A 13,339-nucleotide genomic window follows, 5' to 3' on the forward strand; every position below is an offset into this window, starting at 1 on the left:
ATCTGATATGCCATGCATATCATACAAACATCATATCTTCAATGCGGTGATTGTTTCATTTTTATCATTTACATCAGTATTTGCTTTACAAAGATTTAAGTAAGAGGAAATGTGAATAACGCTCTTCAAGTATTTCCTGTGTATATCCATTCTGGTGGTTTTGTCTTTGATTCTGAATGAGTTAAATATCCTGCTATATACTGCCATATCTACACGGTGCTGGGCTGTTCTTTTCTATTCATACAGTTACATGCGGACCCACCCCTCGCCCTCCTTTCAACGGGTTTATCATTCCACCTGATAGATATCTTCCATGGAACCCTCTCCCATCGGCATTCACAACAGCATCCATGGATTTCTTGCCTGATGGCCAAGAAGATTTTGACGAAACGCCTGATTTTGGAGATATTCCTTCTAGATTACGAACATTCAATTTCCCAAACATTGACATTCCGAATCCCTTTGGAGGCAATGATGATGAGGAAGATACTACGGATTCGGTAACTGTTACGGCAGATACTGAGAGTGGGGGTTTCCGATTTCCTATTAGATGGCCGTTTTCTGGCAATGAAGATGACACAACACAAAGTATGCCTACTGTCACGTTTGATGTTACATCTCTACCCGAGAGTACAAGAGAGTCTGGCAGTTTACCAGGTTTCGGAGGCTTTAACAGACGTCCTATCGACGTCATACAGCAGCTCATCAATATTAGTATGTCAATAGACTGGCCAATGACAGGCACTGATTCTTTCCCTGTCACACCTGTCACACGCTTCATTCAAAACTTTGTACAAACTATATTCCAGCTAATAGTTTCTACAAACTGGGAGAACGGCGACTTCTCTGGTATGAACTGGACCGCTATGAATTCGTCAGAATTACCAATACCCTCTTACATTCGTGAGACCCTACTTATGGTCATGACAACAGATTGGGCAAACTATGACTGGTTGTCCATAAATAACTGGCGGGTCATTTTGTCAGCCATCAATGACAGAATTCCTGCAGGCTTTCCCTTGTTACAGTTAGGACATGACGGTCGTTTAGCTCTTGACTGGTCAAGTTTCAACTTGAGTTCGTTACCACCCCCTGCTAACGTCACACAAGCAGTTGACACCCTATTTAGCAATCAAGTGAATGCCACCGTGATGATGGATCTCTTAATCCCTGAACCCCTTCGTTCATTCATAGATGTGATACTCACTTCAAATTTGGAAAATATATACTGGAATAATGTGACCTCACTGATGCCAAGAAGAATGCAAGAAATGCTGTCCCTTGTAGAAACTATAGATTGGCTCAATGTAAACTGGACGGATATGGCACTTTCACTTCTTCCACTTCCCGATAACATTCGAGATATAATATACACTCTGGAAAACATGAGTGGAGAGGACTTTAACATGAATGAGATAAATATGACATCTCTTCTCCCCAGTGAGTGGCGAAATAGACTATTCCAGCTTATGAACATGGACTGGGAAAACTTCACTGTAGAAAACATGACAGATTTTCTAGTTTCTGCACGAATTCGAGAATTCCTGTTGATGAATAACACAGACTGGAGTCGGTATAATTCTACAGAAGATCTCCTCATGAATCTCCCTATCTCCGAACATATGCATAGAACGTTGGCGATGTTACTTGAAACTGATTGGACACAATTCAATTCGACTTTTGATGTGATTTCATATCTACCTTTACCGGAAGAAGTCAAGACGTCGCTACTTCTTCTGGTATATACTGACTGGCAGAATGTCGATTGGGCAAATATGGACATGAACATTGACAACTTTCCTCTATCTGATGACGTTCGAAATCAAATCCTGACAATGCTCCAAACGTTGGACTTACAGAATCTCACTATGATACGCCGACTTGTAAATATGTCAACCTTAATCCTTCCTTTTCCTCTTGAAACGTTTGTACAAGATTTCATGGCATTAGATTGGAATAATTTCACTTGGACCGAGGAAAACGTATTGAATCTTCCGTTACCACCTGCTGCAAGTCGATTATTGATGGTTTTCATGACAACAGATTGGGTGAACATGGACTGGAGCGCAATCAATATTACGTCCATACAACTTCCAGATGAGATGAAACGTTTTGTCTCCGCATTTGCCAGTATGCCATCGTGGCAGAATATGAACTTTACAGGTATGGTAGAGAGTCTTCCAATACCTGTTGGAAACAGACGGCTTCTAAACGCGCTGCGAAGTATGGATTGGCGGCAGATGGAATGGGACCCAAATTCATGGATGAACTCTTCCTACCAGGGATTCCTTCAACAGTTGTTTAGTGTCGTATTGTCACATCAACTTGATTTCTTTGAATTAGGAAGATCAAATTTCTCCCTAACAAACTTACCTGACCTCGTTCAAAGTATGATGACAGACGAAGCCTTTGATTTGGCGCTTGTCTTTGACTTCCTTAATCTACCAGTGTCCAATGAAACAAAGAACTTCATCACCTTTCTGTTAACCAGTGATAGCAGAAATTTGGACATGTCGGGATTGGACTTGGTAGGGCTTCCCCTTCCTGATTGGATGCGAGATTTTCTTGTCATGATGCCTGAAATAGACTGGGATACCTTTGACTGGATGAATATGAGTATGGATAACTTGAGGATGTCAGACAATGTGAGGGAGATGGTCATAATGTTGAGAAACATGACTTGGGAGAACGTCGACATGTCCAACGTCGTTAATATGTCGGGTGTTCCTATTCCTCGAAATATCAGGGAATTGACATCCTTGCTAATGACCATGAATTTGAGTTACGCGCATGTAACTGAAGTTCCGATGTATAATCGCGTGATAGGCATGATCAGATTATTGATGTCAATTGATTGGCATAATTTTGACTGGTCCCAAGTTGTTGATGTTTCAGCGATAGGAATTCCTGAAGACTTGCGAGGAATGATAGAGATGATGATGGATCTAGAGAATGTTGACTGGTCCAGAGTCATTGATCTGTCTGGACTTCCCTTCTCAGAACAAAGCAAACAATTCTTGACCCATTTGTTGACGATGAATTGGGAAAATCCCAACTGGAGCGAAATGAACTGGGAAGATTTATCGATGTCTGCGGAAATGAGAGATATGCTGAGAGTGATGATGACAATGGACTGGCAAAATTTCGATTGGTCTCAAATGGTAGATTTGTCTGGTCTTCCCGTTTCTGATCAGATGAAATTGATGATGCACTGGATCTTGAAAATGGACTGGAGAAACATGCAGTGGATGAACTTGGATGTTACAGATATGCACATGCCACATCTCATGAAAAGCTTTCTTCAAATGGTGTTCATGAGCGAACATTCGCGACCTACATTGCTGAGCCATGTCAAGCTTCTTGTCAAGTCTATGGGATCGTTTCTTACAAGCATAGGGGAACACATTAGGTATTCAGTCTACAGAGGATTAATTCCAATCCTACGCTGGCTTGATCTACCGTTCTTTCCCCGTATACCACCGCCCCGTCCAATGTCTGTCGTCGGTGATCGAGTATTCTACCGCTGTAGGAGAGGCTTTGAGCTGATTGGATCAGCAGTTTTAGTCTGTACCCCAGATGGCTCATGGAGTAACATGGTTCCTCAATGCAGAAGTAAGTAATTTCGCTTTCTCGTAAACAGAAATGTCACTTCTCACCCATTCATCAATATGTAGATAGCAGGTGAACGCAATTTCGATCTACATGAATGTGTGCACTTCCAACAGTCCAAGTGATGCTCGCAATATTCCAGGACCAAACCTCTCTGGAACACAAGTACCGGAGTGCATGCCATTTATCGTACTGCTTGGCAGGGCATGTACCATTTGATATCGATCATAAATTGTATTATATATCGTAATCATAGTCCTCAAGAAATTCATACTGACTACTATATTAACCAAATGAAATTAAGGCTTCTTATTTCTTTCACATCCAAGGAAGTGATAATTACTTATGTTGGTAAGAACATTTCATCATCTTTTGATATTCAATCTTATTTATCCTACAGAACAAATGTTTCACAAGGTTTCTATCAAATATTACGTCATGAGATTTCAGTGATTTCTTACCACTGTAATTTATTTTTGCTGTAATGCTGGTGGTTGTCTCTATGTGGTACACAGGTGGTTATTTCTCTATTTTGTCTATTTGCGGTGATTGGTTGAAATTGTATTCATCTTTGACTTTTGTCTATGCCCTTTGTTATGGTGCAATGACTTTAATTATAAAAATTTACTTCAAAGAAAATGGTAAACCTTGGCAAAATTGAAAAGAAATTGCAATTCTTTTCCATACCCGGTTTCCTACGCAGAGATCATCTCAACATTACCGCCTCGTACTTTACAAACGGAGGAGACAACGACTGACGTGGAATTCACAACTCTGGACTTCGAGGAAACTACTGTTAGAGAAGTGAGCACACAAGTAGACTTGACTACTATTGAGATGTCGACGAAAGCTGAAGATCCATGCCTGTCAAGTCCCTGTGCATCTGACATCAATACTGACTGCAAAACTGAAGGAAGGTCCTACGTCTGCCAGTGCCGCGCAGGATACACCAGAGACCAGAATAACACTTGTGCAAGTAGGTTAAATTGTCATTTCTTTTCCACCAACTCTATCACAAAAAAAAAAAAAAAGAAGAAAAAACTGAAATAAAGAGAACTGGAATACGTGGTTTGTTACGATTTAGTTTATGTGGCTTAAATCCGTGTAATAACATAGAACAGAAACCTGGAGGCACTCTCTCATGACATATCGATCTTTGTCTTCTTGAAGGCTCCCAACAATTTGTCGCCAGCTTTCGACTCACGGAAATAGATGGAAGAGCAGTGGTCTTCTCCGAGGAACTCCTAAATCCGGCTTCAGCAGAATTCCAAGAACTATCGTCAAATGTCGAGTCCACGGTAAGGCGATCCTTCCCGTTAAAGAAATAGCATTTCATTCACACCGTCACTTCATTATCATGAATTTATTCCTTAAGGAGTTCATCTTAAAAACCTTTTCTGTGCCACTACCTAAGGTGGAATGATAGAATTTACATTTGATTAGTGGATCTGATGCAAAATACATTCTTGGGTGACGTGATAACTACAATCGTAATGACACTATTCAAGGTATCTTTCTTTTGTTTTCACCTGCGTCATAATCAGCTTGACACTGTGTATTTGATGAGCTCCTTGGCTAGTCGCTACCTGGGTACGACCGTCAATGGCTTCTCCAATGGTTCCATCATTGCCGATTACACGGTTAACTTCAAGGAAGACAGTGCATCCAACGATTCATCCTCATCACCCATTACAGCCGCCTCAGTCACGACAGCGTTTACGGAGTCCTTGGTGATGTCCGCTGAGTTGGGTATCATCAATGTAACAATCGACGAGTCTTCTGTGACAGTTGAAGGTCAGTCACATCTGTTTCGCTTTTAAATCGTTACCCGCCTCTCTCTTTTTATTGTAAAACTTTGCTAGAAAAATATTGTTGAAATGTACGACTACATTAAATGAAGGGTACATCGATTGAGATATAAAGTCGTATCACTCTACTCTGTGTAGGTTTTTACATCTTGTTTTTAAGTTAAGTTTTACCTTCTTTCTTGGAAGCTATACGCTTTTCGAGTGAATGCATTTGATGCTTTTTTCTTTCTCAGATTTTGACGAGTGTCTTTCCTCGGATGATAATAATTGTGACGTAAACGCTATTTGCATCAACACGGAGGGGTCGTTCACCTGTCAGTGTAATGGCGGATATAACGATGAGTCGCCTAACCTCCCTGACGAACCGGGCAGAGTGTGCACGCGTAAGTTGCTTCAAAAACTTTGCGGTAGTTGATATACAATATGCATTTATGTTTGAATTCACTTAATATTGATGGTTAGATAAAAAGAAATTAACGAGAATGCAGAAAGGGTTCAGACGTTATTCACGGTGTTGTAATAATTAACGTCACGTATATCTTTTCTTGTTGAAACATGGCATGGCATGTAATTTTCCCGCTTTCTTTCTCCTGAATAAATAGTCGTAACTTTAAGAAACATTTGAGTACAAAAACTGTAATCCTGTGTTATCAGTTACTCTCATGGTATTCGGGTAAAACGCTTTTCTAGATTTGTATGGGTTCCATCGTGTTTGAGTGGTTGGTTGTTTGTTTGCTTCCTTGTTGTATTGGGGCAGGATTGTTTTTCCTTTTTGCATTTTATGACGTAAGGAACTGGACAAGAGTAGAATTTTGAAAAGGTATCGTTGTAGAAAACCTGAAGCACGGAAAGGTACTCCTGACATTCTTCATTTGAATCACTATTTTTTTGGCCTGCCAGGTATCCAAACGACCACAGAAGGTGGACTGGATACCACTCAACCGTTTGAGGTAGAGACCACGGAGACTTCCACTCAGCCGAGAAAGGAAGAGACCACTGAAGGTCAGACTTCACCTTATCAAACAAGCCAAGAGTCTGATGATATTTCAACAACAGAAGAAACGGCTACATCCGAAACGGCATCAACGACTTCATCGAGTACTATGCCTCCTACTACCACTGAACAAACAACTGATTCGTCATTAAGCACCACTGCTGCTGCTCCCGACGAAACAACTACGCCTGAGGCACAAACGGAAGTGCAAACCACATTTGGTCCTATATGCCCCGACTTGACTGCCCCGTTACACGGATCACTCAAGTACGAGGAGTCCTATCAGCATGGCGATAAAGTCGTCTTCTCCTGTATGCCAGGTTACATACTAGTTGGGCCTAAGTGGATCATCTGTATAGATGGAAAATGGAGTGGACCAGTTCCAGAATGTCAGGGTAAGGATCATGCTTTCTTTCAATGGATACATATTTGTCATTGCCTGTTGAAATAGTTTGTACGCCTTAGAAAAATGTATTCAGAAAAGACGCTGGAATTCTCATATTTTCTTATTATTTATTGTGATCCGGGCCTTCAATCATCCTCTCCTATTGGGAAATTCTCTAATGGTGAATGTTACTATCGAACTGAGCATCTGATATGCCATGAATATCATATAAACATTATATCTTCAATGCGGTGATTGTTTCCTTTTTATCATTTACATCAGTATTTGCTTTACACAGATTTAAGTAAGAGGAAATGTGAATAACCCTCTTCACGTATTCCCTGTGTATATCCATTCTGGTGGTTTTGTCTTTTGATTCTGAATGAGTAAAATATCCTGCTATATACTGCCATATCTACACGGTGCTGGGTTGTTATTTTCTATTCATACAGTTACATGCGGACCCACCCCTCGCCCTCCTTTCAACGGGTTTATCATTCCACCTGATAGATATCTTCCATGGAACCCTCCCCTCTGGACACCCCTCTTAAATGATAGTCATGACTTTCAAGGACACACTCTCCCATCGGCATTCACAACAGCATCCATGGATTTCTTGCCTGATGGCCAAGAAGATTTTGACGAAACGCCTGATTTTGGAGATATTCCTTCTAGATTAGGAACATTCAATTTCCCGAACATTGACATTCCGAATCCCTTTGGAGGCAATGATGATGAGGAAGATACTACGGATTCGGTAACAGTTACGGCAGATGCTGAGAGTGGGGGTTTCCGATTTCCTATTAGATGGCCGTTTTCTGGCAATGAAGATGACACAACACAAAGTATGCCTACTGTCACGTTTGATGTTACATCTCTACCCGAGAGAACAAGAGAGTCTGGCAGTTTACCAGGTTTCGGAGGCTTTAACAGACGTCCTATCGACCTCATACAGCAGCTCATCAATATTAGTATGTCAATAGACTGGCCAATGACAGGAACTGATTCTTTCCCTGTCACACCTGTCACACGCTTCATTCAAAACTTTGTACAAACTATATTTCAGCTAATAGTTTCTACAAACTGGGAGAACGGCGACTTTTCTGGTATCAACTGGAGTGCTATGAATTCGTCAGAATTACCAATACCCTCTTACATTCGTGAGACCCTATTTATGGTGATGACAACAGATTGGGCAAATTATGACTGGTTGTCCATAAATAACTGGCGGGTCATTTTGTCAGCCATCAATGACAGAATTCCTGCAGGCTTTCCCTTGTTACAGTTAGGACATGACGGTCGTTTAGCTCTTGACTGGTCAAGTTTCAACTTGAGTTCGTTACCACTCCCTGCTAACGTCACACAAGCAGTTGACACTCTGTTTAGCAATCAAGTGAATGCCACCGTGATGATGGATCTCTTAATCCCTGAACCCTTTCGTTCATTCATAGATGTGATACTCACTTCAAATTTGGAAAATATATACTGGAATAATGTGACCTCACTGATGCCAAGAAGAATGCAAGAAATGCTGTCCCTTGTAGAAACTATAGATTGGCTCAATGTAAACTGGACGGATATGGCACTTTCACTTCTTCCACTTCCCGATAACATTCGAGATATAATATACACTCTGGAAAACATGAGTGGAGAGGACTTTAACATGAATGAGATAAATATGACATCTCTTCTCCCCAGTGAGTGGCGAAATAGACTATTCCAGCTTATGAACATGGATTGGGAAAACTTCACTGTAGAAAACATGACAGATTTTCTAGTTTCTGCACGAATTCAAGAATTCCTGTTGATGATGAATAACACAGACTGGAGTCGGTATAATTCTACAGAAGATCTCCTCGTGAATCTCCTTATCTCCGAAGATATGCGTAGAACGTTGGCAATGTTACTTGAAACTGATTGGACACAATTCAATTCGACTTTTGATGTTATTTCATATCTACCTTTACCGGAAGAAGTCAAGACTTCGCTACTTCTTCTAGTATATACTGACTGGCAGAATGTCGATTGGGCAAATATGGATATGAACATTGACAACTTTCCTCTATCTGATGACGTTCGAAATCAAATCCTGACAATGCTCCAAACGTTTGACTTACAGAATCTCACTATGATACACCGACTTGTAAATATGTCAACTTTAATCCTTCCTTTTCCTCTTGAAACGTTTGTACAAGATTTCATGGCATTAGATTGGAATAATTTCACTTGGACCGAGGAAAACGTATTGAATCTTCCGTTACCACCTGCTGCAAGTCGATTATTGATGGTTTTCATGACAACAGATTGGGTGAACATGGACTGGAGCGCAATTAATATTACGTCCATACAACTTCCAAATGAGATGAAACGTTTTGTCTCCGCATTTGCCAGTATGCCATCGTGGCAGAATATGAACTTTACAGGTATGGTAGAGAGTCTTCCAATACCAGTTAGAAACAGACAGCTTCTCAACGCGCTGCTAAGTATGGATTGGCGGCAGATGGAATGGGACCCAAATTCATGGATGAACTCTTCCTACCAGGGATTCCTTCAACAGTTGTTTAGTGTCGTATTGTCACATCAACATGACTTCTTTGAATTAGGAAGATCAAATTTCTCCCTAACAAATTTACCTGACCTCGTTCAAAGTATGATGACAGACGAAGCCTTTGATTTGGCGCTTGTCTTTGAATTCCTTAATCTACCAGTGTCCAATGAAACAAAGAACTTCATCACCTTTCTGTTAACCAGTGAGAGCAGAAATTTGGACATGTCGGGATTGGATTTGGTAGGGCTTCCCCTTCCTGATTGGATGCGAGATTTTCTTGTCATGATGCCTGAAATAGACTGGGATACCTTTGACTGGATGAATATGACTATGGATAACTTGAGGATGTCAGACAATGTGAGGGAGATCGTCATGATGTTGAGAAACATGACTTGGGAGAACGTCGACATGTCCAACGTCGTTAACATGTCGGGTGTTCCTATTCCTCGAAATATCAGGGAATTGACATCCTTGCTAATGACCATGAATTTGAGTTACGCGCATCTGACTGAAGTTCCGATGTATAATCACGTGATAGGCATGATCAGATTATTGATGTCAATTGATTGGCATAATTTTGACTGGTCCCAATTTGTTGATGTTTCAGCGATAGGAATTCCTGAAGACATGCGAGGAATGATAGAGATGATGATGGATCTAGAGAATGTTGACTGGTCCAGAGTCATTGATCTGTCTGGACTTCCCTTCTCAGAACAAAGCAAACAATTCTTGACCCATTTGTTGACGATGAATTGGGAAAATCCCAACTGGAGCGAAATGAACTGGGAAGATTTATCGATGTCTGCGGAAATGAGAGATATGCTGAGAGTGATGATGACAATGGACTGGCAAAATTTCGATTGGTCTCAAATGGTAGATTTGTCTGGTCTTCCCGTTTCTGATCAGATGAAATTGATGATGCACTGGATCTTGAAAATGGACTGGAGAAACATGCAGTGGATGAACTTGGATGTTACAGATATGCACATGCCACATCTCATGAAAAGCTTTCTTCAAATGGTGTTCATGAGCGAACATTCGCGACCTACATTGCTGAGCCATGTCAAGCTTCTTGTCAAGTCTATGGGATCGTTTCTTACAAGCATAGGGGAACACATTAGGTATTCAGTCTACAGAGGATTAATTCCAATCCTACGCTGGCTTGATCTACCGTTCCTACCCCGTATACCATCGCCCCATCCAATGTCTGTCGTCGGTGATCGAGTATTCTACCGCTGTAGGAGAGGCTTTGAGCTGATTGGATCAGCAGTTTTAGTCTGTACCCCAGATGGCTCATGGAGTAACATGGTTCCTCAATGCAGAAGTAAGTAATTTCGCTTTCTCGTAAACAGAAATGTCACTTCTCACCCATTCATCAATATGTAGATAGCAGGTGAACGCAATTTCGATCTACATGAATGTGTGCACTTCCAACAGTCCAAGTGATGCTCGCAATATTCCAGGACCAAACCTCTCTTGGAACACAAGTACCGGAGTGCATGCCATTTATCGTACTGCTTGGCAGGGCATGTACCATTTGATATCGGTCATAAATTGTATTATATATCGTAATCATAATCCTCAAGAAATTCATACTGACTATTTTATTAACCAAATGAAATCTAGCCTCCTTATTTCTTTCACATCCAAGGAAGTCATGATTACTCATGTTGGTAAGAACATTTCATCATCTTTTGATATTCAATCTTATTTATCTTACAGAACAAATGTTTCACATGGTTTCTATCAAATATTACATCATGACATTTCAGTGATTGTTTACCACTGTAATTTATTTTTGCTGTAATGCTGGTGGTTGTCTCTATGTGGTACACAGATGGTTATTTCTCTATTTTGTCTATTTGCGGTGATTGGTTGAAATTGTATTCATCTTTGACTTTTGTCTATGCCCTATGTTATGGTGCAATGACTTTAATTATAGAAATTTACTTCAAAGAAAATGGTAAACCTTGGTAAAATTTAAATGAAATTGAAATTCTTTTCCATACCCGGTTTCCTACGCAGAGATCATCTCAACATTACCGCCTCGTACTTTACAAACGGAGGAGACAACGGCTGACGTGGAATTCACAACTCCGGACTTCGAGGAGACTACTGTTAGAGAGGTGAGCACACAAGTAGACTTGACCACTACTGAGATGTCGACGAAAGCTGAAGATCCATGCCTGTCAAGTCCTTGTGCATCTGACATCAATACTGACTGCAAATCTGAAGGAAGGTCCTACGTCTGCCAGTGCCGCGCAGGATACACCAGAGACCAGAATAACACTTGTGCAAGTAGGTTAAATTGTCATTTCTTTTCCACCAACTCTCTCACACACACACACACACACACACAAATGGAATAAACAGAACTTAAATACGTGGTTTGTTACGATTTAGTATATGTGGCTTAAATCCGTGTAATAACATAGAACAGAAACCTGGAGGCACTCTCTCATGGCATATCGATCTTTGTCTTCTTGAAGGCTCCCAACAATTTGTCGCCAGCTTTCGACTCACGGAAATAGCTGGAGGAGCAGCGGTCTTCTCCGAGGAACTACTAAATCCGGCTTCAGCAGAATTCCAAGAACTATCGTCAAATGTCGAATCCACGGTAAGGCGATTCTTCCCGTTAAAGAAATAGCATTTCATTCACACCGTCACTTCATTATCATGAATTTATTCCTTAAGGAGTTCATCTTAAAAACCTTTTCTGTGCCACTATCTAAGGTGGAATGATAGAATTTACATTTGATTAGTGGTTCTGATGCAAAATACATTCTTGGGTGACGTGACAACTGCAATCGTAATGACACTATTCAACGTATCTTTCTTTTGTTTTCACTTGGGTCATAATCAGCTTGACGCTGTGTATTTGATGAGCTCCTTGGCTAGTCGCTACCTGGGTACGACCGTCAATGGCTTCTCCAACGGTTCCATCATTGCCGATTACACGGTTAACTTCAAGGAAGACAGTGCATCCAACGATTCATCCTCATCACCCATTACAGCCGCCTCAGTCACGACAGCGTTTACGGAGTCCTTGGTGATGTCCGCTGAGTTGGGTATCATCAATGTAACAATCGACGAGTCTTCTGTGACAGTTGAAGGTCAGTCACATCTGTTTCGCTTAAATCGTTACCCACTTCTCTCTTTTTATTGTAAAACTTTGCTAGAAGAATATTGTTGACATGTACGACTACATTAAATGAAGGGTACATCGATTGAGATATAAAGTCGTATCACTCTACTCTGTGAAGGTTTTTACATCTTGTTTTTAAGTTAAGTTTTACCTTCTTTCTTGGAAGCTATACGCTTTTCGAGTGAATGCATTTGATGCTTTTTTCTTTCTCAGATTTTGACGAGTGTCTTTCCTCGGATGATAATAATTGTGACGTAAACGCTATTTGCATCAACACGGAGGGGTCGTTCACCTGTCAGTGTAATGGCGGATATAACGATGAGTCGCCTAACCTCCCTGACGAACCGGGCAGAGAGTGCACGCGTAAGTTGCTTCAAAAACTTTGCGGTAGTTAATATACAATATGCATTCATGTTTGAATTCACTTAATATTGATAGTTAGATAAAAAGAAATTAACGAGAATGCAGAAAGGGTTCAGACGTTATTCACGGTGTTGCAACAATTAACGTCACGTATATCTTTTCTTGTTGAATCATGGCATGGCATGTAATTTTCCCACTTTCTTTCTCCTGAATAAATAGTCGTAACTTTAAGAAACATTTGAGTACAAAAACTGTAATCCTGTGTTATCAGTTACTTTCATGGTATTCGGGTAAAACGCTTTTCTAGATTTGTATGGGTTCCATCGTGTTTGAGTGGTTGGTTGTTTGTTTGCTTCCTTGTTGTATTGGGGCAGGATTGTTTTTCATTTTTGCATTTTATGACGTTAGGAACTGGACAAGAGTAGAATTTTGAAAAGGTATCGTTGTAGAAAACCTGAAGCACGGAAAGGTACTCCTGACATTCTTC

At 40.7% G+C, this 13,339-nt stretch overlaps 1 protein-coding gene across 1 annotated transcript in view; it reads left to right on the plus strand.

Moving 5' to 3' along the window:
• The window catches only part of LOC140238277 (uncharacterized), an 85,070-nt gene that overhangs the window by 27,417 nt on the left and 44,314 nt on the right, over nt 1-13,339 (plus strand). The window contains exons 16-29 of the mRNA XM_072318213.1: nt 247-1,573; nt 2,015-2,163; nt 2,449-3,355; nt 3,410-3,612; nt 4,313-4,585; nt 4,780-4,907; nt 5,154-5,403; nt 5,651-5,800; nt 6,318-6,806; nt 7,399-8,201; nt 10,251-10,668; nt 11,370-11,642; nt 11,834-11,961; nt 12,208-12,457. Coding sequence (XP_072174314.1) covers nt 247-1,573; nt 2,015-2,163; nt 2,449-3,355; nt 3,410-3,612; nt 4,313-4,585; nt 4,780-4,907; nt 5,154-5,403; nt 5,651-5,800; nt 6,318-6,806; nt 7,399-8,201; nt 10,251-10,668; nt 11,370-11,642; nt 11,834-11,961; nt 12,208-12,457 — 5,748 coding nt within the window. The remainder of the gene's footprint in view (nt 1-246; nt 1,574-2,014; nt 2,164-2,448; nt 3,356-3,409; nt 3,613-4,312; nt 4,586-4,779; nt 4,908-5,153; nt 5,404-5,650; nt 5,801-6,317; nt 6,807-7,398; nt 8,202-10,250; nt 10,669-11,369; nt 11,643-11,833; nt 11,962-12,207; nt 12,458-13,339) is intronic.

This window comes from Diadema setosum, chromosome 14, assembly GCF_964275005.1.
Source record: "Diadema setosum chromosome 14, eeDiaSeto1, whole genome shotgun sequence".
Lineage (NCBI taxonomy): Eukaryota > Metazoa > Echinodermata > Echinoidea > Diadematoida > Diadematidae > Diadema > Diadema setosum.